This window comes from Falco naumanni, chromosome 15 (assembly GCF_017639655.2).
Source record: "Falco naumanni isolate bFalNau1 chromosome 15, bFalNau1.pat, whole genome shotgun sequence".
NCBI classification, from domain to species: domain Eukaryota; kingdom Metazoa; phylum Chordata; class Aves; order Falconiformes; family Falconidae; genus Falco; species Falco naumanni.
The window spans coordinates 1,552,883-1,577,672 of record NC_054068.1 but is presented as its reverse complement, the minus strand read 5'-3'; the positions used below and the strand labels follow the sequence as shown (position 1 = coordinate 1,577,672).

The 24,790-nt window shown below is 66.2% G+C and overlaps 4 protein-coding genes across 6 annotated transcripts; 2 read left to right on the top strand and 2 right to left on the bottom strand.

Annotated features, from left to right (window-relative positions):
• Positions 1–228: 228 nt before the first annotated feature.
• On the top strand, positions 229–8,397 carry CPNE7 (copine 7). The gene is made up of 16 exons (XM_040615817.1): positions 229–362; positions 1,179–1,663; positions 4,014–4,196; positions 4,266–4,340; positions 4,748–4,822; positions 4,918–5,001; positions 5,077–5,166; positions 5,337–5,435; positions 5,964–6,050; positions 6,288–6,347; positions 6,582–6,715; positions 6,814–6,868; positions 6,990–7,041; positions 7,141–7,274; positions 7,446–7,682; positions 7,893–8,397. Exons 2-16 carry the CDS (start codon positions 1,439–1,441, stop codon positions 8,028–8,030), a joined length of 1,728 nt encoding a protein of 575 aa, XP_040471751.1. The 5' UTR covers positions 229–362; positions 1,179–1,438; the 3' UTR covers positions 8,031–8,397.
• Positions 8,398–10,626: 2,229 nt separating this feature from the next.
• On the bottom strand, positions 10,627–14,064 carry SULT2B1 (sulfotransferase family 2B member 1). 3 transcript variants are annotated; one of them, XM_040615146.1, is made up of 7 exons: positions 13,652–14,064; positions 13,129–13,302; positions 11,876–12,128; positions 11,600–11,726; positions 11,429–11,523; positions 11,173–11,353; positions 10,627–11,084 (listed from the first exon to the last, which is right to left on the bottom strand). In XM_040615146.1, exons 1-7 carry the CDS (start codon positions 13,705–13,707, stop codon positions 10,969–10,971), a joined length of 1,002 nt encoding a protein of 333 aa, XP_040471080.1. In that variant the 5' UTR covers positions 13,708–14,064; the 3' UTR covers positions 10,627–10,968. The 3 variants fall into 3 exon arrangements, with proteins under 3 accessions (XP_040471080.1, XP_040471079.1, XP_040471081.1); XM_040615145.1 differs by lacking the exon at positions 13,652–14,064 and having other exon boundaries at positions 13,129–13,409; XM_040615147.1 differs by lacking the exon at positions 13,652–14,064 and having other exon boundaries at positions 11,876–12,084; positions 13,129–13,305.
• A 437-nt stretch (positions 14,065–14,501) lies between these two features.
• On the top strand, positions 14,502–18,563 carry DPEP1 (dipeptidase 1). Its single transcript, XM_040615143.1, has 10 exons — positions 14,502–14,725; positions 15,998–16,130; positions 16,253–16,385; positions 16,476–16,626; positions 16,740–16,809; positions 16,994–17,170; positions 17,265–17,349; positions 17,433–17,508; positions 17,663–17,798; positions 18,046–18,563. The coding sequence occupies exons 1-10, from the start codon at positions 14,607–14,609 to the stop codon at positions 18,214–18,216; spliced, it is 1,251 nt and encodes a 416-aa protein (XP_040471077.1). The 5' UTR covers positions 14,502–14,606; the 3' UTR covers positions 18,217–18,563.
• A 654-nt stretch (positions 18,564–19,217) lies between these two features.
• Positions 19,218–24,770, bottom strand: CHMP1A (charged multivesicular body protein 1A). The gene is made up of 7 exons (XM_040615149.1): positions 24,694–24,770; positions 24,553–24,572; positions 23,960–24,037; positions 23,442–23,588; positions 22,756–22,884; positions 22,015–22,202; positions 19,218–21,275 (listed from the first exon to the last, which is right to left on the bottom strand). The coding sequence occupies exons 1-7, from the start codon at positions 24,698–24,700 to the stop codon at positions 21,254–21,256; spliced, it is 591 nt and encodes a 196-aa protein (XP_040471083.1). The 5' UTR covers positions 24,701–24,770; the 3' UTR covers positions 19,218–21,253.
• Between the last annotated feature and the right edge of the window lie 20 nt (positions 24,771–24,790).

The window sequence follows — 24,790 nt, the reverse complement described above, 5'->3', positions numbered from 1 at the left end:
ACAGGGAGCAGCAGGGGAGGGCGATGGGCTGTGGGGTGCTGGGAGCGAGGGCTGTGCCACGGGGGGCTCGCCCGGAGCGGGAGCACCAGCCCTGGCAGGGGCAGCGGTGCCAGGGACCCGGCTCAGCCCCGGTGCCCGCGGGTGGGCTCTGCTCCGGTGCCGGCAGCGAGGCAGTTAACGGAGCTTGTCATCTCCCTCTTAGGGCTCCGCTCCCGAGCTGCAGCTTGAGTCAGTTGTGTGGAGGTGGCAGCGGCGGCAGCTCCGGCTGGCACACCGGCTCCGGCTGGCACGCTGGCTCCGGCTGGCACACCGACCCAGCCCTCGGCCCGGCCGCCTGCGGAGCCCAGCCCACCGGCAGCCAGGTGAGGGGCACGGTGGGGTGGGGGGGAGCCGGCGCCCCCTCCACTGGGGGATGCCAGGGGTGCCCGCGCTCCCAGGGAGGGGGGAGATGCCCGCCGGAGCTGGGGCACCGGAGCCATGTGCTGGGGGGGCCTGCACCACTTTGCCAGGAAACTTTGGGTGTGCGGGGGCATGGGCAGAGGGGTGGGCGCGGGCGCTGCTCGGCCCCTGCCCGGCAGCCCCCGGGGGCTGCAGCCTGGGGGGGACAAGCCCCAGCCCGGGGCTGGTAGAGCCCCTTGATGACCCACCAGCGCAACATTGCCTGGCTGGGTGTCACCAGCCTCCGGGTAGCAGGTGGCCCCCGTCCCCAGCATGGGGGAAATCCCACCGTCACCCTGGGGTGCCACCAGCCCCGCCTGGGCAGCGGGACATGGCCGGCGCTGCCAGCATCACCCGGTGGCGCAGACAAGGGCCCGGTGTCCCCACTGCCCTCTCCGGCCAGCCCTGCCCAGGGCGGCTGCGCTGCCCGCAGGGGTAAAGGGGGGAGTTTCTGCTCCCCAGTACTCTGGGGTGGGGGCCCCGGGCTGCCTGCACAGCCCCCACTCCTGCACAGCCCCCCAGCCCCACTCCGGTGCCCCTTCCCTGCGGGATGCATCCTGCCCCTGCAGTGGGGCTGGGGCAGAGCCAAGCACGACCCTGTGGGACCCCTGGCCAGCCCAGGGGGCTGGTGGGTGACGGGGGACACAGCAGCACCCATCTGGTGTTTGGGGGGTGCGTGGGCAGCGTCACAAGGGGTGCCCCAGCTCCGGCTCACCCCACTGTGCTTTGACACCTCGCAGGGCCCCGTGGAGCCATCGGGACTGGAACTGGCCACCCCACCTTGGAGAGGGTCCCCGGAGCCCCCTCCACCCACCAGCGCATCCCACCCCAGCCCCCACCAGCGCCCGCTGCCACCAGGGACCCACCCGACCCGACGCAGCTGGGCTCTGGCCCCACGCCCGGCACCGCGGGGCACCGTGCCCCAGGCATGACGGGCACCTGCCCGGCTCCTTGACAGCAACGAAGGCAGCGGCCGCCTGTGCCGCCCCGCTCCCCCCACATGCCCTTCGCCCACGGGGCCGCTTGCCCCCCATCGCGCCCGGCCGCCCACCGCGCCATGGCCACCATGGGCGAAGCGCCCGAGCCGTCCCCCCAGGCCCCGCTGGCCGTGCTCTCCAAGGTGGAGCTGCGGGTGAGCTGTAAGCACCTCCTGGACCGCGACACACTCAACAAGTCAGACCCCTGCGTCCTGCTGCTGATGCAGTCCCAGGGCCAGTGGATGGAGGTAGGCAGGTGGGGGACACCCACCACAGGGCAGGGGCTGGCTGTCACTGGGGTCGTGGCGGGGCTGAGGGCAGGGTGCTGGGTGCAAGGTTTGTGTCTCTGTGATGGGGAGAGTAGCAGAGACAGCCCCAGGGTGGCTGCAGTGCCCATGGGGATGGAGACAGGGCAGGAGTGACTACGCGGAGGGCAGGAGATGGTGCGGAGCTGGGTGCAGGATGCAGAGCAGGGCACAGGAGAAGCTGGGGAGTGGGGTGCAGGGTACAGAGCAGGGTGTGGGTGCAGAGTGGGGCGCAGAGCAGGGTGCAGGCTGCAGGAGATGGTGCAGAGCAGAGTGCACACAAAGGGTGCTGGATGCAAAGTGCAGAGCTCGCAGCGCAGGGTGCGTGTCAGGTACAGGGTGCAGGGTGCAGGGTGCAGAGCAGAGTGCAAGGTGCAGAGCAGGGTGCAGGGTGCGGAGCAGAGTGCAAGGTGCAGAGCAGGGTGCAGGATGGGGAGCAGCGTGCAGGGTCGGGAGCAGGGTGCAGGGTCGGGAGCAGGGTGCAGGGTGGGGAACAGGGTGCAGAGTGCGGAGCAGGGAGCATAGCAGTGTGCAGGGTGGGAGGCAGGGTGCAGAGCAGGGTGCAGGATGGGAAGCAGGGTGTGAGGTGCAGAGCTGGGTGCAGAGCAGGGTGCAGGGTGCACAGAGCACGAGGGCAGGGCAGGGTGCTGTGGCACACTCGGTGCAGGCACCTTGGCCGGAGCGAGTCCCTGGGGTGCCCATGGCACATGGCTCCAGCACAGCTCCGGGGCCACCCGCCATGGCCAAGGGACACCTCAGCCACCACTGGGGCAGCTCAGGCCTTGTGGGCTGGCCTCACCCTGCCCGGGGCAGCGGCTCAGGGGGGAGCAGGGCTGGCACTGCAGCCGTGTGCCCCGCGTGGTGCTGTGCCAGGGGCCCTGGCACCCGCCAGAGCCGCGGCTGGGCCCGGCGCTGGTGCTGGCGTGGCACCCTGCTATCGTTTCCCCACGGCTCGGCTCTGGGCTGGCGCCAGCAGCTCCGCGCTGGCTGATCGCCGCTGCTCAGCCGGCACATTCAGCGCTACATCCCGCTGCGCTACATCCCGCTGCGTGTGATCAACTGCTCGCCCGAGCCAGAGCCGGAGCCAGGGTGGCGAGGGGCCCCGTGCCAGCTGCGGCTCCCGGGCTGTGCCGTGTCGAGCCAGTTGTACCCAGCTGTGCCAGTGTGTCGTGCCACGCTCTGTGTGCCATGCCGTGCTGTGCCGTGCCGTGCCATGCCGTGCCACACTCCATGTGCTGTGCCACGCCATGCTGTGCCACGCCATGCTGTGCCACGCCATGCTGTGCCATGCCATGCTGTGCCATGCCATGCAAGGACAACAAGGCCCCCCTGTGCCATGTTTCCGAGGGACTCTGAGCTGCCCCCTCCCTGTCCCTGCCAGCCCGTGTCCCCCAGCCCAGACAACGGCTGAAGCCAGCTCAACCACTGCCCACCAGGTCTGAGAGCCGAAACGGCCCCAGCCACACCAGCAGGGGCTGGCACTGGAGGGGCTGAGGTGACCGAGACCAGGAGCACCGTGATGCAGCTGTGGGGCTGTCAGTGCCCGTGCAGGAGGCCCGGTGCCACACGGGGTGGCCCTGCCAGCAGCGCGGCAGTGCAGGCTCAGCAGCTGCTGCCGGGCCGGGCAGGCGGTGGGCAGGGGCCGGCGGGCTGGCGGGGTGCCCTGGCCAGGATGTGTCCTGCTGAGTCAACGCTGGCAGGGACGGGGTGCGGAGGAGGCTCCTGGAAGCTGCTCAGCACCCACTGCCAGCGCGGCTGGGAGATGCTGAGCACCCACCCACCTGCCAGGGCCACGGTGGCCAGTGGGTGGTGGCCCTTGCCCTTGGTCAGTGGGTGGTGGCCCTTGCCCTTGGCCAGCCCAGGTGGGAGCACAGGGGCTCGTCCTGGCGCTGGCTCATTGCTCCTGCTTGAGCAGAGCCCTGGCAAACAGTGGCCCAGAGCCAGAGCATCCCCTCGAACCGGCCACGGGGCTTGCCCCGAACCCTGGAGGGAGCCGCGCTCCCAGCACCTGGGGGTTGGCAGGGCTGGAGTCCTTGTGCCACACGTGGCTGGCGATGGGGCTGGCGATGGGGCTGCATCCCAGTGCCCTTTGCCTGAGAACCATCACGGGCAGGGAAATGCTTGTGCAGGGCCGGTCCTTCCTGCAGCTGCCCAATGTCCCTCATCCCTGCACCCCACATCCCCGTGCCCGGCTCTGGGCGAGCTCCGGCATCCCAAGGTCCTGGTCAGGTCTAGATGGGACCCCAGGCTGGGCTCTGGCCCCGCTGCCCCCAGCTGAGCTCCCGCTGTGCAGGTGGACCGCAGTGAGGTCATCAAGAGCAACCTCAACCCCGTCTTCGCCAAGATCTTCATGGTGGACTACTACTTTGAGGAGGTGCAGAAGCTGCGGTTCGAGGTCTATGACAGCCACGGGCATGCCGGTGTGGGCACACATGACGATGACTTCCTGGGGGGCATGGAGTGCACCGTGGGGCAGGTGAGCCCCCACCCTCCACCGGGGACACCCGCCAGTGTTGTCCTCTCCCTGACCCCTACGCTTTCGCAGATTGTGGCGCAGAAGCGGGTGACGAAGCCGCTGTTCCTCAAATATGGGAAGTTCGCCGGCAAGTCCACCATCACCGTGAGTGGCCAAACACATGGCAGGAGTGGCACAGGGCTGGGACCCTGCGGTGGCACCGAGCTCGGGCATGTGGGTGGCACCAGACTGGGGCACATAGGTGGCACTGGACTGGTGTGCTGGGATGGCATCGGGCTGGGTCACAGAAGTGGCACTGAGCTGGAGCATGTGGGGCGTCCCCAGTGACATTCCTCCTGTCCTGTCGCCCAGCCCCACGGGCTCTCGGGGGCAGGCAGCGCTCAGGGTCCCCGCTGCTGTCTGCCAGCCATCCTGGGGGTCCCCGCCATGCCGGGGGAGGCACGTGGCACCCTGTCCCCTCCCAGGCCACCACCCTGCCCGCGCAGGCAGGGAGGACAGGGGGACGAAGCCTTGCCAGGCGCTGAGCACCCTGCGGCCGCCTCACCTTGCAGGTCATCTCGGAGGAGATCTCGGGGAACAACGGCTACGTGGAGCTCGCCTTCCGGGCCAAGAAGCTGGATGACAAGGTGAGCCAGGTCCCGCAGGAGCTGGGGGGCCGTGCAGGCAGGGCAGGCAGGGCAGGCAGGGCAGGCAGTGCTCTGCCCCATCCTCCCTCCTCCAGGATCTCTTCAGCAAGTCGGATCCCTTCCTGGAGATCTACCGCATCGACGACGACCGCAGCGAGCAGCTGGTGTACCGCACCGAGGTGAGGTCCCGGGCAGGATTCGCTCCTCGGCTGCCCTGGGGGCTGCCCGGCCCCGCTGAGCCCCTTGCCCCGCAGGTGGTGAAGAACAACCTGAGCCCCATCTGGGAGCCCTTCAAGGTCTCCCTCAACTCGCTGTGCAGCTGCGAGGAGAAGAGGAAGCTGAGGGTGAGGAAGGGTGAAGGGGGCAGCATCCCTGCCACGGTGGCACGCGGATCCCAGCTTCCCCACGGCCCTGCACAGGCGGCGTGCTGGGGACCCCCGGGGCCGGGTGCGGTCTGGGGGTGTGGGTGCGTGGCCCCCCGCAGCGGGCAGGGCTGAGCCGTCCCCCGCTGCAGTGCGTGGTGTGGGACTACGACTCGCGGGGCAAGCACGACTTCATCGGCGAGTTCTTCACCACCTTTGAGGAGATGCAGAAGGCGATGGGGGAGAACAAGGTGGGTGTGGGGACACGGGGACAGCCCGTGGGGTCACCCCTCCATGCTGCCAGCAGATCCCATTCCCAGAGGCACCTCCCAGCTCCTCCTCTGGTTCTGGGACCATTGTCCCCTCGCTGCGCCCCTCTTTGGCGAAGGGATGGTGGGTCTGTGCTCCTCTGGGGACATCAGCCCTGGGGCTGGCGGGCTGCAGGGTTGTGGGGCCGTGAGGCTGCAGAGGTGGGGTTATGGGGCTGCGGGGTTATGGGGCTGCGGGGTTATGGGGCTGGGGGGTTATGGGGCTGCGGGGTTATGGGGCTGTGGGGTTATGGGGCTGCGGGGTTATGGGGCTGTGGGGTTATGGGGCTGCGGGGTTATGGGGCTGCGGGGTTAATGGCTGGGGGGCCTGCAGGGTTATGGGGCTGTGGGGTCACAGTGCTGCAAAGCTGCAGGGTCAGGGGTCTGTGAGGTGACGGTGGGGGGTGTGGGCGCATGGGGCCGTGTCCCCAGGGTGGGGGTCGCAGGCCGCGTGGGTGCTGCATACCGCAGGTGCAGTGGGACTGCATGAACCCCAAGTACAAAATCAAGAAGCGCAACTACAAGAACTCAGGGGTTGTGGTTCTGCTGGACCTGAAGGTGAGTGCTTATGTGTCGTGCCGTGCCGTGCCGTGCCATGCCATGCCACGCCGTGCTGTGCCATGCCATGCTGTGCCGTGCTGTGCCATGCCATGCTGTGCCGTGCTGTGCCATGCCATGCCACGCCGTGCTGTGCCATGCCATGCTGTGTCGTGCTGTGCCGTGCCGTGTTGAGCCATGCCAGGCTGTCACGGGGTCGCGTGGGACAGGACCAGCTGATGCAGGTCCCTCTGGAAGATCCACAGGGTCTACTCCTTCCTGGACTACATCATGGGTGGCTGCCAGATCCACTTCACGGTGAGCAACGTCCCCTACCCCAAAGCACGGGGGGCTGGGCAGGGGCTCCAGCACGGGGCCACACAGTTGTCCCCAGGGCAGGGGACCATGGGCGGCACATCCCGGCTCCCCGCGAGCTGTGGCTGTGCCACAGTGCCGGTGAGTGGGGCTGGCAGAGCCACCCGACCTCAGCAGGACACACCGGTGGGTGGCTCCGCGCACCCTGGGGAGACCCTCACTGCCACCCCCCACCAGGTGGCCATCGATTTCACGGCCTCCAACGGGGACCCCCGAAACAGCTGCTCCCTGCACTACATCAACCCCTACCAGCCCAACGAGTACCTCAAGGCGCTGGTGGCGGTGGGCGAGATCTGCCAAGACTACGACAGGTCTGTTGCTCTGGCGGGTCCCCGGGGGCCAGGACACCCCGGTGGTGGCCACCCCAGTGCTGGCACTGCCAGAGCTCCTCACACCCCTTCCCCTGCAGTGATAAGAAATTCTCAGCCCTTGGCTTCGGTGCAAGGATCCCCCCCAAATACGAGGTAAGGGTGTGGTCGGGGTCCTGGGGGACCCCAGGGATGGGCTCGTCCCTCCAGGCACCCTTGGCCATGGCAGGTGATGGAGGGGTGGGCACCGACTGCCCCCTCCCCTCTCACCCTCCAGGTCTCCCACGATTTCGCCATCAACTTCAACCCTGACAATGATGAGTGTGAGGGTGAGCCCAGCTCCGGGGATGCCTGTCTTGTGACACCCCACCATGCCAGAGCCTGGTGCTGCTGGGACACCCCCCTCTTACCCCTCACATTCCCCGCAGGCATCCAGGGTGTCGTGGAGTCCTACCAGAGCTGCCTCCCCAAAATCCAGCTCTACGGCCCCACCAATGTGGCCCCCATCATCTCCAAGGTGGCTCGCGTGGCGGCCGACGAGGAGCGGACGAAGGAGGCTTCGGTATGTACCTGCCATCCCCGGCAGCTGGCGCGGGGCTGGGCTGAGACCCAGCACACTCGTGCCACTTGTGGCTGCTCCCACGTTGGAGCTGAGCCCTGGTCCTGCTCCCCCTCATGGGGCTGGCAGCGGGGCCGGGCCGCCCCCCCCAGCGCATCTGTTGTCCTCCCACAGCAATACTTCATCCTGCTGATCCTGACGGACGGCGTGGTGACGGACATGGCGGACACGCGGGAGGCCATTGTCCGCGCCTCCTACCTGCCCATGTCCATCATCATCGTGGGGGTGGGCAACGCCGACTTCACCGACATGCAGATCCTGGATGGGGATGACGGCATCCTGCGCTCCCCCAAGGGCGAACCTGTCCTCCGCGACATCGTCCAGTTTGTCCCCTTCCGGGAGTTCAAGAATGTGAGTGGGGCACTGGTGGCCCTGCTGTCCCCTCCTGTCCCCTGCTGTCCCCTCCCATCCCCTCCTATCCTCACAGCAGGACAGAGCATTGTGGCACAGCAAGCCAGTGCCCCACAGCTGCTGCTCTGCACGTGGGGGTGGGCAGGTGGCACGGTGAGCCCCGGTCTCACCTGTCCCCCCCGGTGTCCCCTGCTGTCCCCCATCCCACAGGCATCACCGACGGCCCTGGCGAAGTGCGTGCTGGCGGAGGTGCCCAAGCAGGTTGTGGAGTACTACAGCTACAAAGCCTTCCCCCCGCGCTGCCCCCGCCCTGAGACCCCCGACTCCAACCTCAGCTCGCCCCAGTGAGGGCCCCCCCCTCCCCCCCGGCATGGTGCAGGGATGAATGGGGTCCCCTCCGGGTCCCAGCCCTGCCACAGTCCCCTTCTTGCCAGGTGGGGGGGGGCACCTGCAGCATGTCCCCACTGGCACCTGGCCAGGGACATGGGGCCGTGGTGCAGGGACCACCCCCCCAGCATTGCCCGGGGGTCCCCGCTGGGCATTGTCTGGTCTTGGTGGTCTGCACCCTGCAGCCCATCCCCACTCCGATCCTGCTGTCCCCATGGTCCTCTCAGTCCCCGCTTGTCTGTTGCTGTGACGTCATTTGGAGGCTGCATGACGAACCCCCCGCGGCATGCGGGACCCCCCCCCAATAAAGCATCCAGCCGTGTCCGTGCCACTGCTCTCCAGGTGCCAACACCAAACCTCCCTGCCAGGTGCTCAGCGGGGCAGGGGGATAGCCCCGGGGGCCACCTGTCCCCTTTGTGCCCCTCACCGTGACAGCCTGGCCAACAGCGAGAGCCAAACGCAGCCCACAGCCACGGGTGCCCGCATGGCCACGGGTGCCCACATGGCCACAGGTGCCTGCATGGCCACAGGTGCCCGGATGGCCACGGGTGCCCGCATGGCCACAGGTGCCCGGATGGCCACGGGTGCCCGCATGGCCACGGGTGCTGCTGCTGGCCGCTCCGGCTGCCCCTGTATTTCGGGGGATTCGTGACTGGCAGCGTGCGGGGCAGCGCTGGCGCTTTGGAGCTGTGATGCTTTTGAGCAGCTGCCGCTTTCAAGTTGTGCCGGAGCGGCCGGCCACCTGCTGTGCCACTGCCGGCTGCCGCGGCCCCAAATCCAGGCCACAGGAGCAGGAGCAGAGGCAGTGCCAGCGTCCTGCTCCTGCCCGGCACATGGCCTTGGCCACGTGCTGTGTGCCACGTACCATGTGCCACATGCCGTGGGTCGCGTGCCATGCACCGTGTGCCACGTGCTGTGCTGTGTGCTGTACGCCACACACCATACACAGTGTGCCGTGTGCCATGCACCATGTGCTGCGTGCCATGCAATGTATGCCGTGTGCCATGCAGCGTGCCACACGTTGCATGTGCCATGTCATGCACTGCGTGCCATGTTCCATGTGCCATGGGCTGTGTGGCACATGCTGCGTGCCACATACCATGTGCTGCATGCTGCGTGCCACTCGCTGTGTGCTTCATGGTATGTGCTCCATGTTGCGCCATGTGCCACCCCGTGTGCCATGTACCCTGTGCTGTGTGCCATGTGCCACGTGCCATATGCAGTGTGCCACGTGCCACGTGCTGTGTGCCATGTGCCATGTTCTGGGTCATGAGCTGTGGGCTGCATGCCATGGGCCATGTGCCATGCTGTGCCATATGGTGTGCACCACGCACGGGCACTGTGCCACGCTGCCGCCATGTGAGGCACACCGAGTGCTGTGCGCCGTGTGCTGCGCTGAAAGCCGGGTGTTTCCTGTGTGCCAGCTGCTTCCTGCCATGTGCTGCGTGGCAGTGCCACATGCCACGTGTCCTTCACCCTGTGCCATGCGCTGTTTGTTGCCACCTTCGTGCCAGCAGATGCTCCCAGGGAAGTTACATCCACTGGTGTGGGGTGTGGCCACCACAGGGACTGAAACTGGGGCCTGGTGCAGCTTTCACAGGGCAGGGGCCACCCAAGAGCTTGCCACATGGGTGCCACCAAGCTGGGCTCTGGGGCCAGGGATGCTGCTGGCACCCAGGATGACAGCACCAAGGGTGACAGCACGGAGGTGCCAGCCTGTGCCCGTACAGGCAGGCACTCAGCCATCCACCGGTACAGCCATGCTGAAGTGCCATGACCCAGTGGCACTGCCCGCTGCCGGCACTCCTGCACGCCGGCAGAGCACGCTGCCTGCACTTCCCGGATCAGCCCGTGTATTTATAGCTCCTGATTCATCTCCTATACAGCAGGATAATAGATGTCACCATAGAAACCCAGTGCCTGACGAGGCTGTGGCGGCAGCTGGCCCTTGGCGCGGGCAGGGGTCTGCCCCGGCACCCCCATGTGTGGGGCTGGCTGTATGTGGGGTGACCCCATGGGGCTGGGGGTGCCCAGCGTCACCCAGCGTCACCCAGCCAGGCTGCACCCACCGGCGGTGCGGCTGGCAGGGGAGCGGCGGCACGGCAGGCAGGGTTGGCAGGCATCGGTGCCGCCGGGTGCCCAGGGAGGGTCTCACCACCCGTGGCATTGGGGGGGTGCGCTGGGGCCAGGCGAGGGGCAGATTGTGCCTGGGGGGTTACAGAGGATGCATTGGGGCAGGAGGGCCCCAGAGATTGGGGGGGGGACACACGTGTGGCCCAGGGGGCCTGGGTGCTGCCGAAGGAGCCAGCTCCGTGCCGTGGGCTCGGCCGGCAAATGCTGGCACCGTGCAGCCGTGTCATTGACCCCACGGCGGGAGCTGGCAAGTGGCCATGGCCCGCGGTACTGCTCACCCGGCCATTGTCCCCGCCGCAGAGGGGGTCCCTGGGGATGGGGCCCTACCCAGAGCGGCCCCTGATAACGCCAGGCGCTTCCCACCCCCGGCACTGCCGGCGCCACTCACTTCCCACCCCGCACCCGTGGGAACACGCTGCCTGGCTGGAAACAGCAATAAATATTTATTTCCGCAGGTCAGGCCGGGCGGAAGGGGGGTCACGGCCAGGCACTCCTGCCCCGGTGTAAGGAAGGCCACAGGGATGGCCACGATGGATGGCCGGAAAAGTCCCCCATCCCCAGGGAGGTGTCATGCACCCAGTGTCCCCCCACCCCTGCTCCATGCCAGACCCCCTGCTGTGCCGCAGTCCTGGCCCCTGGGGCGATGCATGGGGGTCTATAAGTTATGGGGGTGCTGGGGGGCTACCCATGCAGGGCACCTGGGTGGGTGGGGGACCCATTGTGTTGTGCAGTGACAGGGCTGAGCGATGCCGGCCCCCCCAGCCCCTCAGGCCATGGGCCAGCACATGGGCAGCTCCAAGTCCCCCATCTCCTCCTGGTAGAGGCGGTTGAAGAGGGCGTTTTGCTGGGGGGAAAAGTGGTCGCGCCAGTCGCCCACCACTCCTGTGGGACAGAGGGGATGGGGCAGCAGGGGGGCTGCAGCCGGGGCCAGTGCCCCCCGTGTCCCCTGTCACGTCCTCCCCCACCTCACCTTTCCTCATGAAGGATCCCTGGCTGTGGTCCATGATCTCGGTGGGGATGAGGGTGTAGTTGGCCATGACGTTGTCCCGCATAGTGGCAAAGCTGCAGTGCTGCTCCAGGGCTCCCAGCGTCTCCAGCCCCAGGGGGCAGCCCAGGAAGGTGCTGAGCCGCTGCGCTGTGCCGCGCAGGTCCTGTGGTGCAGGGACCGGTCAGCCCCGGGCAGCCAGCAGGGACAGGGACAGGGACACGGGCACGCCAGGGCTCACCTGGTGCAGCTCCTCGTAGGTGACGTAGAAGATGTCTAGGAGCTGCCGCTGGCCCAGCCATCCCTTGACGTGGTCGAACCAGGAGCCATAGTGCACTGCAGGGAGGCAGGGAGTGGGGGGGGGGGGCTCATGGCCGAGCCCTGGGGTGCCGGGGACCCCCCCAGCCCTTACCTGTGCCCTCAAGGAACCGTGTGAGGAAGGTATCAAAGGAGCCGGGGTCAGGCAGGAACTTGGCCAGGCGGTGGAAGTGGTAGAAGGAGACGACGACATCCTTGGGGTTCCTGGCTACGTAGATCACCTGCCAGGGGATGGTGTCAGCCCCATGGCCGGGGGGATTCCCCAGCACCCTGCTCAGAAAGCCCCGGCAGTCACCCTGGCTGTGGGAAGCCCTGTGGGCATGGGATGCCCCTGCGGGGACCCCCCGGGACCGTCCCAGACCCACCTCACCTTGGCCTTGCTGTGCTGCAGGGCAGGGCCCAGGACGCGGGCGGGCAGGTGGGTGGTGATGAGCCGGCGGGCGGCCGTGTCCTGCAGCACCTGCCTGAAGTAGATCTGCTCCAGCCAGGGCGCCCGCTCCCAGTTGGGAATGGTCTTGGCCGGCAGCACGTCCCCGCGGCTGAACAGCAGCGTCAGGATCTCCTGCATCCAGGTGGTGCCTGGGGAGGTGGGGGTCAGGGCAGCGCCAGCCCTGCGCAGGGCACTGTGTGGCACAGCATGGCACAGCGTGGCACGGCACGGCTCACCACAGCACACCACGGCGTGGCATGGTATAGTATGGCATGGCATGGCTCACGACGGTGCGCCATGGCACGGTGTGGCATGACATAGCCTCGCACAGAATGGCACAGCAGGGCAAGGCATGGCATGGCATGGCACAGCACTGCATGGCATGGCTTGGCACAGAATGGCACAGCATGGCAAGGCATGGCATAGCATGGCACAGCACTGCATGGCATGGCTCGGCACAGAATGGCACAGCAGGGCAAGGCATGGCATGGCATGGCACAGCACTGCATGGCATGGCTCGGCACAGAATGGCACAGCAGGGCAAGGCAAGGCATGGCATGGCACAGCACAGAATGGCACAGCAGGGCAGAGCATGGCATGGCATGGCACAGCACTGCATGGCATGGCTCGACACAGAATGGCACAGCATGGCAAGGCATGGCATGGCACAGCACGGCATTGAATGGCTCGGCACAGAATGGCACAGCAGGGCAGAGCATGGCATGGCATGGCACAGCACAGCATTGAATGGCTCGGCATGGCATAATGTGGCAGTGCCAGCTGAGCTGGCAGTGCCATGTGGGACCCCCAGTGCCCCCGCCAGTCACACCAGCCTGGGGCTGGGGCCAACCTGGGGCTGGGGTGGCTGCCCCCCACCCGCAGGGCAGGGGCTTTGGCAGGGTGGGTGCCGGCGGCCGGGGCTCCCTGCGCTGTGCTCAGGGGGGGCAGTGGCTGCAGGGCAGCGGGAGCCGGGGGTGTCCCGCCTGGCGGGGGGCTAGCCCCGAGCCCTGCCACCTCCCAGCCACGCAGGCAGCTCCCAGTCCTGGCGTCAAGCTTGTGCCCCCCCCCCCCCCCCCATTCCAACCTGGGGGTCCCTAGCCTCATTGACTCCCCCACCTGGGTCCCCTCCCAGTCGCCCACCCCTGCCAGACCCCCTCCTGGCCCCTGGCTGCCCCTGCCCTGCCAGCCCTCACCCGATTTGGGGTAGGTGGCGATGACCACGTCGGTGGGGCGGAAGGGGAAGGTGGCGGCGAAGCTGAGGGACTCCTGGGTGTGGAGGTGGCCGGGCAGGGAGATGCCGGCGAAGGTCTCTGTCACCTCCATCCGCTCCATGGCCCAGCCGCTGCGGGGACGCACTGGCGACCGGCCTTATATATCGGGAAAAGAGGAAGCCGTCCCAGCGGGCAGGAGGCTGGGCCCCCCCGGCACATTCCTGCCGGGGGGCCAGGGATCCGGCCATGCTGGGGCCATCGCCGGGAGAGCGCTGCCTGCGGGGCCGGGGGGCTGCGGGGCAGCCTGGTGCTGGGGACCCCCAGGGTGGGATGGGGGTCCCACACAGCCAGACCTGCCCCCGCAGCCAGGAGAGCCGGGGGGCCGGGACACCCCACTCACCGGGAGGTGGGAAGGGTGTCGAGGACCCCAGCAGCCTGCGTTGAGCGGGGGGTGCCAGCCCCACACGCAGGCCCCAGCACGTGCCAGAGGAAGGGATTCACGTACCTGAGGAAGGAATTGCCACCCCGGCGCGCCCTGGGACAAGGAGCAGGGCGGGACATCTCCACGTGGCTCCGTGTGGGCAGCCCCACCGTGCCATGTGCCACGCGTGACACTGCAGCCCCGCGGGAGCCAGCCGGGGTGCCCCCACCGCGGGCGCTGGGCTGAGCACCCGAGGTGCCTCAGTTTCCCCCCCAGCGCTGCAGCAGGGCGGTGGAGCGGGGGGAACCGGCACGTGTGGGGCACCATCGGCAGCCCCACGCCAGGGCTGGGCCATCCTGGCTGCTGCCCCCCAGCCCCTCCATGGTGGGACGGCCTGAGCCACGGGGTGTGCCGGCACTTGGCTGCTCCCCAGCACCCGCCGCCATGTCAGGGGGTGGCTCTGGGGTGGCCGGAGCCCGTCCCAGCCCCGCCGCCGGCACACAAGCCGGAACACACGTTTCACAGCCATCGCAGGCAGCGGCTGTCCCAGCATCCCGGGGACAGGGTGAGCGGGGAACAGGGGTGCCAGGGCCTGCCCACCGGCCGTGGGGGTGCTGGCACTGCCAGCACCCACCCGGTGTGCCGGTGGGCGCCGGCCCTGGGATGGGGATGCCGGCGGGTGCCGGCGCTGGGGAGGCCTAGGCGGGGATGGATCCGGCACTTTCCCAACGAAAAAAATCTGGGCTGCATTAGAGGGGCTGGGAGCGTCACCGCAGCTATGCGGCACGGCACGGCACGGCCCTGCTGCCCGGGGCCGGCTGGGGGAGGCTGTGCCGTGCCGTCCTGGTGCCCGGGCGCTGCCAGGGCCACGGCACAGGGTGCACGGGGTGGGGTTACGGCTGCGTCTCCTGGTTATTTATTTACAGCGGGCGAGGACGGACGGTGAGCTGGGGTAGCTGCCCCGGTGCGTGCACTCAGCAGCCTCGTGGCGGTGGCAGGTCACCCCAGATCGTCCGCCAGCAGCGCCGGGCAGCCAACAATGCCGGGCGGTAGCGTGTTGGCGCTGGCGCTGGTGCTGCGCCTGCTCCTGCCCTGCGCCGGGCAGCATCACCGGGAAGAGGCTGAACGCATCATGATGACCACGCCGGTCATCGACGGGTGAGCAAAGGTTGCCTGGCTCCATGGCGTGCGTGGCCGCCCTGCGGGTCTCCCCGAAAAAAACCCAGCCAGAAAACCCCAGCGGGGAGAGCCCTGTGGGGAGATCCCGGTGCCGGGCACCGCGGGGCCACAGCGAGGGGATCCCCGGGCGGCGCACCGGGCCAGCAGCAGGCAGGATGCCGGGAAGCGGGCACGAGGCTGCACCGGGGAAGTTCCTGCTCGGGGTGAGCGGGTCCAGCCGGGCCATGTCCTAGGGAATGTCCCCAGTCTCATGCTGGAGCCCTCAGGAGGCTGGGGTCCCACGGCAGCTTGGCGTGGCCTGGCCCCTGGGAGGGGGCACGGGGCAGGGGGAGCCATGGCATGTGGGGACCGTGATGCAGGAGGGGAGAAATGGGAACTGGCCCGTGCGGCTGGCGCCCAGCACTTCCCCAGTGACACTGCTGGGTGTGGGATGCCGCATGGCAGTGACATCCCTGCATCCCTGTGGTGGCGACAGCCCCACGGCGGTACCGGTGACATCCCTGTTGAAGGGACACCAGGCTGGCTCCGCTGGGAGCAGGGACTGAGTGGGGGCGGTATGTGGAGGGGTGCATGGAGGATCCCCGGCCGGCCCCCAGCTCCTGCCAGCCAGCAAAGGGGGTCCCACGGGGGGCTGTCCCTGGGAGTGACCTATCCCTAGCTCCTGGCTGGGCAGCAGGCACAGATGGGTGGGCAGATGGACCAGTGGGTGGAGGGATGGATGGAGGGATGGAGGGATGGATGGATGGAGGGAGGGAGGGAGGGAGGGAGGGAGGGATGGATGTGTAGAGGAGTGAAGGCGGAGGGTTGATCAGCACTGATAACGTGCAGCTGTGGCCTTGCCTCGAGGGCAGTGGGTTGATTGACATGGATGATGTGCAGGTGTAGCTCGTTCCCGCTAAGTGGTTAAATGGCACTGAGGGGTGGGGGATGGGTAGTCAGATGGAGGGGGAGTGGTGTGGTTTGGTCTCTGGAGGAAGGGTAAACAGCATGGACAGGAGAATCTGACTGATGGTAAAAGCCTTGTTACGGCCTGATAGCTTGTGCTGCAACGTGGATGGATGGGTGGGTGGGTGGATGGATGGATGGATGGATGGGTGGATGGGTGGAAGGACGGGTAGATGGAAGGAACAACAGCCAGCTGAGTGGGGAATGGGTGGTCAGCCAGGCAGGGAGATGGGCAGCCAGGAGGCTGGCTGGACAGATGGGCAGGTGGACAGACGGCCCCTCACTCCCGCTCTCTCCCCTGCCCAGGCACAATGACCTGCCCTGGCAGCTTCTCGAGAGGTTCAACAACCAGCTGGGGCTGCCAGAGGCCAACCTCATGCTGCTGAACGACACCCACACCAACATCCCCAAACTGCGCCGCGGGCACGTGGGCGGGCAGGTGGGATGGCGAGGCTGGTGGGGGTACCGGGATGGGCAGGGGGCACCAGGGAGGGCACTGGGGCGGGTGGCAGTGGGCACTGGCCTGGGGTCCCTGTGCTCACTGGCTGCCGTCGCGGACAGTTCTGGTCGGTGTACGTGCCCTGTGACACGCAGAACAAGGACGCAGTGAAGCGCACGCTGGAGCAGATCGACGTGGTGCACCGCATGTGCCAGCTTTACCCGGAGACCTTCGCCTGCGTTGTTGACAGCACTGGTGAGCGGGCACAGGGCCAGGATGTGGGTGCCTCAGGGGATGTAGGTACCCCCATCCCCCCCCCCGCTGATGCTCCCTGACCTCCTGCAGGCATCCAGCAGGCTTTCCAGAGCAAGAAGGTGGCCAGCCTCATCGGGGTGGAGGGCGGCCACTCCATCGACAGCAGCCTGGGCGTCCTGCGCACCTTCTACCACCTGGGCGTCCGCTACATGACCCTCACCCACAGCTGCAACACCCCTTGGTAGTCCTTGCTGGGGGATGGGGTGACAGGGCCAGTGTGGGGGGGGACAGGTCATGCAGCTGGGCAGTGGCATGTGGCTGGGGGTCCCCCCTGATGCTCTCCCTGCTCCCTAGGGCTGACAACTGGCTGGTGGACACCGGGGACGAGCCAGCCGTGCACCATGGCCTCTCACCCTTCGGGAAGGTGAGTGGGGACAGCGTCAGCAGTGATGTCCAGGAGCAGCAGCTGGGGGGGGGGGCTGTGGTACTGGCACCCCCAGCCTCTTGCCAGGTTGTTAAGCCCGGCAGCGTGTGTGCTGGGTGCACAGTGCCCCCCATGCAGGGCTGCCACAACCCTTCATGCACCCTCAGCCACCCCGTCCCCGCAGATGGTGCTGGAGGAGATGAACCGCCTGGGCATGATCGTGGACCTGGCCCATGTCTCAGTGGAGACAATGAAGGTTGTGCTGAGCCTCTCCAAAGCCCCCGTCATCTTCAGCCATTCGTCCGCCTACAAGCTCTGCCCGCACCGCCGCAACGTGCCTGATGATGTGCTGGCAATGGTGGTGAGCGCTGGGGCACGGCTGTGAACGGGGAGGGTGCCGGTGGCGGGGGCCACAGGGCTCGGGGCCACAGGGCTCAGGGCCACCTCTCCCCCAGGGTGCCACAGGCAGCCTGGTGATGGTCAACTTCTACAATGAGTACGTGACCTGCACGGACAAGGCCACGCTGGCTGATGTTGCAGGTGAGGTGGGTCCCCGGGTGGGTGGGGGGTGGCAGTGTCTCCCCCTGCCAGCACCGCTCACCCCGGCCCCTCCACACCCACAGACCACATGGACCATGTGAAGAAGGTGGCTGGTGCCCAGTGCGTTGGCTTCGGCGGGGACTACGATGGGGTCACAAGGTAAAGTGGGTGATGGGCACGGGACAGGGCAGTGAGTCCCTGGCCATGGGGACTCACTTGCGATGCTGGGGGTTCCCTTGTGCCCTGTGTGGGTAACTGGGTGGTGTGGGAGATGGGGGCCACCTGCCCCCGGCACAGCTGTGGGGTGGCACAGGGTCCCCACTGGCCTGGAGGATGTCTCCACATACCCCGCACTGGTGGCTGAGCTGCTGGCAAGGAACTGGACGGAGGAAGAGGTGAAGGCGGCCCTGTCCCTGAACCTGCTCCGCGTCTTCAAGAAGGTGGAGGAGGTGAGCAGAGCATGGGGAGCACAGAGGGCACGGGAACACATGGAATGGTGGAGACAAGTGGGACATCAAGACATATGGCACTTGGACATATGGGGACACGAGGTGGCACGTGGACACATTGGGTAGGGGATGAATGGGGTCTGGGGACGTTCAGGGCTTGGGATGGCACAGGGATATGCAAGGTGACAGGGGCTGCGTGGGGCACCGGGACAGCCCCTTGTTGCAACCCACCCTGTCCCCCTCGCAGGTGAAGATGAGCCTGCAAGGCACGGCTGCCCGTGAGACTCCCATCGCCTTTGAGGAGCTGGAGGGGACGTGCAGGACCAGCTACGGGTACGGCAACGGTGCTGGCACAGCCCAACTCCTGCCGGCAGCCCTGGCGCTGGCGCTGGCCCTGCTGCGCTCCCTGCTCCCCTAGCACCCGGCCCCCTGCCCTGCTGCCCCTTCCCACCTGCACGCCGGCACCACGAGCGACATAAAGCTGTGCCTCGAGCACTGCTGGCAGCACACACCCGTGCTGGGGCCCTGCGGGGACCACCGGCCCCGTTGCCCTGCTCCCAGCGGGAGGCTATGAGCCACCCTGGCACATCACCGGCCACGCCGCCACCCTGCCAGCTGCCCCAGTGGGTGCCCACCCCGGGACAGCGGGAAGCAGTAACCGCACCAGGGGAGCGACACATCACCGCAACGCGCGGCCAAGGTGGCTGTAGGGCTGCCTCCACAGGATGCTTACACTAATAATTAGCTAATTAATTGCCTACTCAATTATCTTCTTAGTAATTTCCTCTCACATTTGGGAACAGCCGGTCTTCAGAGCAGAGGCGGCTTTGGGCACCAGGAAAACAGGCAGAAGAAGGAAAGCCGTCTTCCTGTGGCATTCACAAACTGGCTGAGGCACAGAGCCTGTCTGCCAGCCCCGCAGCGGGAAGGGACGGGCACCGGGAAGGGACTCACCCGGTCCCTGCTGGGATGGCAACCACAGCCACCAGTCCCGGTGGCAAAGCCGCTATCGGCGGGTGCCGGGGGCAGGACCGGGATGGGGAGCACTGGGGCTCCCGCTGTGGGGTATGAGTGGGGATCTCCCCACGGGGGCTGGAGAAGGGCACAGGGAGCTGGGCAGGGAAAAGGAGCTCGACTGGAGCCAGCAGCTCCGGTGAGCCGGTGGTGCCTGCACTGGGGCCGCAGTGGCTCCTGTGCACCCTGGTTCCTCCCAGCTTGGCCACACGAAGGAAACTGGTCCCTGCAGGGGAGGTGTGGGGGGCACTTCCCCTCCGGCACCCCTGGAGACAGTGATCCCAGAGGTGGGCAGCCATGGGTGCTCGGCCGGGGACAGGGCACAGCCCTCACGCTGTGCCACAGGCAGAGGGGACCACAGCCCCCCCCCCTCTTTGCACCTGAAGCCCTAGCCACAGCACAATGGATATTCAGGGATCATTTATTGAAAAGAGCAAAAGGTAATCAACAGGGGCGCGGCAAATGAGACAAGCTTAAAAAAAACCAAACCACAGAGAAACATCACACCGAAATGGGGAGCGGGTCCAGGGCAGGGGCTCCCCGGGCTGCAGGGCACGTCCCGGCCCCCAGCCCCACGGGTGCCTCCTGTGCAGGGGAGCAGGAGCCAGCAGCAGCCCCGCTCCACCGTGTGGGCACAAGTCTCCAGGAGGGCTCCTGCTTTCTGCCCAGCCCAGCGGGAGGTGGCACAAGGCCCAACACTTCACCATGCTCAAGTGACTTTGTAAGCCAAAGCCACCTCCACGGGGAAGCACCCTGCACCCCTGCCACCACGTGTCGGGGAAGAAGGTTCTGTCAGTCGTGAGACACTGCCAAGGCCACTGAACTCAGAAGAAATAATCAACAGTGAAAAGTGTTTGTGTTGCAAGTGCTGGGGAGATGGCCCCTGGCCTGCAGCGAGTCGGCGGCACCGGGAGCTGGAGGGAGCTGCCCCCCCCTCCCCCCCACGCTTCCCTTCCCTCCTCTCAGCACAGCCCAAAGCAGCAGCTGTGCATGCCTTAAAATCCCCCTTAAAAGCAATGAACCAGAGCTGCCCTGCTGCAGCAGGACCAGCTGCCCACCCTGGCTGGCACGGCTTGGCATGGCCCCGGCAGCCACCCGGCCCTCATTTACAGTCCGTGGCAAGGAGGTCAAAGGGCCTCGGCAGAGCCAAAGGAAACATTTCCTTCCCAGCGAGCTTCCCATCACTCTGGCACCACGGCGGTGACTAGAAGTCACAGAGTAACAAAGGGGACAGAAAACTTCGGCTCCATGGGGAAGGGTCCAAGGGACAAGCAGCCAGGATTCCCCACAAGCAGTGAGAGAGGGGACAGGGGAAGCAGCCCCCGCTCACCCCGCGCCAGCGGCACAGAGCAGATGCAGCAAGGTGGGGACACGGAGGAGACAGAGGCAACGAGCCACAGCCAGCACAGGCGGACACACTCTCGGGATGGTTTAGCATTTACCATCACACCCAGCCAACCGAGGGACATTTGGGAACAAGGCTGTGGCCACCACAGCTGTGAGCCCGGGAGCTCCCAGCTGCTGGACGCGGGGCAGGGACTGGCCCACACGGGAGGTCGGGGCCTGGATAACCATTTCCAGACTGCAGCGGCTGGCGATGAGGAACGCGTGGATTTACACACACAGGCTCGCGCAGGGCAGGACAAGCGTTTCAAAGGTCACTTTGTGGTACAAAGCTCCAGGGAGGTTTGGCCTGGCAGGACAAGAAGCTAGCGATTGGCAAGGTGAAGTCCGCAAGCAGGGCGCCCAGCTGCGGCTCGGGAAGATCACTGCGAGGGAAGAGATACCACAGCGCAACCTCCCCTCCCCGCAAGGCACTAACCTTCCCAGAACCACCACAGCCAGGAAGACAACCCTGCCCAAAGCACTGCAAGAGGAAGGCAGCCCCGCAGGGATCTCCCTGCTTCTTGTAAAGAGCTCCGTGCTGTGGGCCCCGAGGAGAACGCAGTCCGCAGCTCAGAGACCCGCTCTAAAACAGATAACAGAGGCGTGCAACGGAGTCAGGCGAGCTGCGCCCCAGGAGACAGCGCAACCTGCCTCCAGGATTCCTTCAGTGTTAAACCAGGAGTGGGACACTGCATCGTGGGACACTGTCAGAAACCAGCAGCGACCCTCAAATGAAAGACACCCTGAAATCGGAACCAGCAAAGCGTCCCTCAAGTCCAGAGAGAGGCTGTGTCTGCTCAGAACTCAGAACCCCCCTGCCAGGATCGCTGCCTGCTCTGGGAAAAATAGTCATCGTCACACCCAAAAAGAAGAGTCTAAACGCAGGCAGGCAGGGCTGGGGATGTGCTCCTGGAGGAGGGGGTGGCCGACTCTGCCTGGCCAGTACGTCAGAGCAAAGATGTAGCAGAGGCTGTGGGGAAGGATTCCAGGGCCCCTCCACCCCACACGCCGTACCACCAGTGCGAGGCAGCAGTCCACAGGGGTGACAGGAGACCTTAATTCCGCAAGGCAGCCAACCTGGAAGGGAGAACACAAGAGGGAACCGACATGAGAGCAGCAGGGAACAGCCGCGGCTAAGAAGGACCCTCCAGCTGGTGTGTGCAGAGAACACCCCTGCCCAGAAACCTCCCGCTTGTGGTTGAGGTGCAAGAAATCCTGCCCTGGAGCACGCGGCCACAGCTGCCTGGGGTTAACACGAAGCGTCGGTCATCAATGCAGGCAAGGCACTGCGGAGAAGGGGCTCCTGACTTTTCTTCTGGGTGCCGTGCCACTGCAGCCCACCTGGCCCCTCTCCCAGGAGCTGGGGACAGCTTGGGTGGGGGCTGCGTGGGGAGCAGCAGAGAGGAAACGGGGAGAGGAAGCTCATCAGCTCCTGGGGCAGTTCCAGGGAGACAGCCTGTTCCCGGCTGTTTGAAGGTCAGCGCCAAGCGTTCCCAGAGCAGCTGCGTGAGGGCCAGCACCGAGCAGGGGGAGACTGTTCTGCACCTTGTCGATAAGAGCTCGCTGCCAAGTGCCAAAAGCCACCCCCTCCCCCACGCCCAAAGCGGTTCCACAGCCCAAAACAACCATCTCGCCTGCCTGTGCAGGGTACCACAGGGACTGATGGGCTCCAGCTGGCCTGAGCACAAGAGACGGGGCTCAGCACCCACTCAGCCGGCCGCGATGGGCTCGCTCATTCCCTTCATGTTGGTAAGGGATCCCTGGGAAGGATTCAAGCTGCCTCAACACAAGGCGAAGGGCCCAGGACAGAACAAACCTCCGCGACAGCTGGTCTTCCTGGCTGCGGACCGAGCTCTCCCCGACTGCCGAAGCCCCCTCGGGGAGCTGGTTGAGCTGGTCCATGATCTCCAGGCCGTTCTCCTCCGCGATCTGGACAATGAGGCTGTCCACCTGCTCCTGCGGCGTGGTCAGCGTGGTAGCAGAGCTCATGGAGTCCTCCATGACCTGCACAGAGACAAGAGACAGCCTGTCACCCTGCCCCACCGGCCAAAGCCGCTCAGCCCAGCCCGGCTTCTTCCCCCAAAGAACTGGCTGCAGATCCCACGGTGCCACTGGCACTCCCAGCCAGAACAGCCTCAAGCCTGACAGCAGGGCTACAGCGGAGGGGTGCGAGGTCTGGGTCTGCCACAGGCCCCCTCTGAGCAGCAGCTAGCCATGGCACAGCCCCCCTCCCTCTCCTCCCCATCTGCTGCCATCCACGCAGGCCTCTTTGCACGGCAAGCTCCTTCCCCACCAAGCAGTGGAGATGCGTCTTCCCCAGCGTGTCTCTCAGCCCCCACAGAGAACAGAACGGCGGTAACAGCTCGAGGGGGTTCCCCACTACCAGAGGCTGGAGCCCCCCAGGGGAACAGAGCACTGCTGCAGAAGCCTGAAATGCAGCTGGGACCCAGCCCTCTCCCCAGAGCCAGCGTGTTATGGTTCACATTGAGAAGCCCACGCCCCCCAAAGCCAGCAGCTCCCAGCCCTCCCGGACCCCTCAGAGGCCACCGGCACTTACCGATGTATGAACATCCAAATTCTGAACCTGCTGCTCGAATTTGTCCATCACTGCAGACACCTTCTGCAGGTCCATCGAGCTCAAAGCCTTATCCAAGGCCTTGGTCACCTGGGCCATGTTTTTTGTCACCTGCAAGAGAAGATTACTTCACAGATGCTCCCCAAAAGCAAGACAGATAACGGCTGAGATTAAAAACCAAGGTCAGCGACAGAGAAGCCACCATTTCTGATGCTATCAACAGTGTCATGAGGCAGGACAGAGCCTGCTCCCTGGACACTGCAGCCAGCTCCCTGCAGGTTCAGCCTGGCTGCAGGTTTCTTGAGCCACACGCAGTCACTGAAGACCCCGGGCAGCGCTCCTGGTGGGACGGGCCCCAGCCCACCACCCTCATACATGCCACAAAGCAAGAGGCTCCAGGCACGAGCCTCTCCCTCTGTGCAGCCACAGGTTAAGGATCTAGCGTGAGCACCTGATGAAGCAGCCCCGCTGTGAGGCTGTCTGGGTGGGCTCTGCAGAGGCTGAACCTGACTGAGAGGGTCTGAGCTAACTGCAAGGCTTGTCAGGATCCTCTGCGGGGACAGGGAAGTCCAAGATGGGTTGAGGCAGCAAGAGGAGAAGAGCCAATGTTCACTCTCTGCAGGGCACAGACCCCTCTCAAAGCCCCTCACATCCCCAGAGGCTCTTACCCCCTTCATCGTCACGGCCGTCTGGACCTTGGAGGCCACTGCATCCACCCGGGAAGACATGCGGAGCCAGTTAAGCCCCTCATTCTTCTTGCGGATGGCATTCTCCGCATAGACACGAGCACACTCCACATTCTTCTGCTGAAGGGCCTAGAAGGGCAAAGGACAACCACTCACACAAAGAATCCACCCCAGATTTATAAACAAGCACCCTCTGTTTCTGCCTCACAGGCTTCCAGCAGGAAACAGCTCTCCTATGACCCTCAAATCACTGAGCACGTCCTTAAACAGGAATTAAACCCTTCTCAGTGACACAGGAACATCCCATATCCAGCCAGCGGATTTGAGAGCTGAGCATAGGACTCTTGGAACCTGGGACTCTGGGAACGCTTGGAGGCTGAGCTGGCGTGCAGTCAGGCCTGGGGAGGGGAACCTGCCCCTTTCCCCAGTCCCTTGGCGGAACATGGCAGGAGGAAGGATCTCCAGCCACTCCCCGCAGCACAGGGCAAGGTCCCACCCACCTTTTTGACCTTGGCTTGCTCAGCCTTGGAGTCCTTCTCAGCTTTTTTGGCGAGCTTCTCCAGCTGCTTCGCTGTGAACTGCAGAGAAACCAACAGGTTAGTGCCAGGATACAACGGCACAGAACCAGGGAGCTTGATAAGTGGAGCCTCCCCAGCTGCCTCCCACAGCCACCCCAACCCCCTGGCCGCGGGGGGGAACCGAAGAGATGGACCCCCCCCAAGGACCGGAGGCTCCCAGAGCACACGGTAAACAGGCAATCCATTTTCCCATCTTCCAAGAAGTGAAACACCGGGAACAGCCTGGGAACAGCGGGCCCAACGAACAAACCCGGCCATCAGGCTCCCTCTTCCCGCAGCCGCCGGCACCGGCGGGGCTCCCCCGGCACCCCGCGCCCCCGGGAAGGCGGGTCCCCGCGGGCTGGGGCCTCCGTCTGTTCTGGGCCGCAGCAGGAGAAACCCCGGCGAGGCGTGAGTCAGCGGGCGGAACGGTCCCCAGGCACCTCCCGGGGAGGGGCGGACGCCATCCTCGGCCCTCCGGGACCGGCCGCAGCGATACGTGACGGAGAGGAGGCGGAGGGTCCCGCCGCGCTCACCTTCAGCTGGAAGAGCGTGTCTGGAACGGAAGGAGAGCGCAGCCTCAGGCACCGGCGGCCCCGCAGCGGCCCCGGCTTGCCCCCGCCCTCGGTGCCGCCCACCCGGACAAGCCCCAGCCCCGCCGCGACAGGACCCCTCACCGTCCATCCTGCCCCGGCGCCGCTTCCGGGTTCCACCGTCGCCGCTTCCGGGCTGCGCGCGCCAATTCTCGCGAGAGAGCCGCCTGGCGGGAGGTTA

Excerpts from the sequence above, each read along its gene's own strand:
- SULT2B1 (XM_040615145.1), bottom strand. The coding sequence starts at position 13,394 with ATGGCCGGATCCCTGGCCCCCCGGCAGGAATGTGCCGGGGGGGCCCAG. Across the intron at positions 12,129-13,128 it reads CGCCACCTACCCCAAATCGG|TGCCCTGCGCAGGGCTGGCG; the intron begins GTGAGGGCTGGC and ends TGTGCCACACAG. Across the intron at positions 11,727-11,875 it reads TGCAGCACAGCAAGGCCAAG|GTGATCTACGTAGCCAGGAA; the intron begins GTGAGGTGGGTC and ends ATCCCCTGGCAG.
- DPEP1 (XM_040615143.1), top strand. The coding sequence starts at position 14,607 with ATGCCGGGCGGTAGCGTGTTGGCGCTGGCGCTGGTGCTGCGCCTGCTC. Across the intron at positions 16,627-16,739 it reads CACAGCTGCAACACCCCTTG|GGCTGACAACTGGCTGGTGG; the intron begins GTAGTCCTTGCT and ends CCTGCTCCCTAG. Across the intron at positions 17,799-18,045 it reads TCTTCAAGAAGGTGGAGGAG|GTGAAGATGAGCCTGCAAGG; the intron begins GTGAGCAGAGCA and ends TCCCCCTCGCAG.
- CHMP1A (XM_040615149.1), bottom strand. Across the intron at positions 24,038-24,552 it reads ACACGCTCTTCCAGCTGAAG|TTCACAGCGAAGCAGCTGGA; the intron begins GTGAGCGCGGCG and ends GTTTCTCTGCAG. Across the intron at positions 23,589-23,959 it reads AGCAAGCCAAGGTCAAAAAG|GCCCTTCAGCAGAAGAATGT; the intron begins GTGGGTGGGACC and ends TTGCCCTTCTAG.
- CPNE7 (XM_040615817.1), top strand. The coding sequence starts at position 1,439 with ATGCCCTTCGCCCACGGGGCCGCTTGCCCCCCATCGCGCCCGGCCGCC. Across the intron at positions 4,823-4,917 it reads CCAAGAAGCTGGATGACAAG|GATCTCTTCAGCAAGTCGGA; the intron begins GTGAGCCAGGTC and ends TCCCTCCTCCAG. Across the intron at positions 6,869-6,989 it reads GGATCCCCCCCAAATACGAG|GTCTCCCACGATTTCGCCAT; the intron begins GTAAGGGTGTGG and ends CTCACCCTCCAG.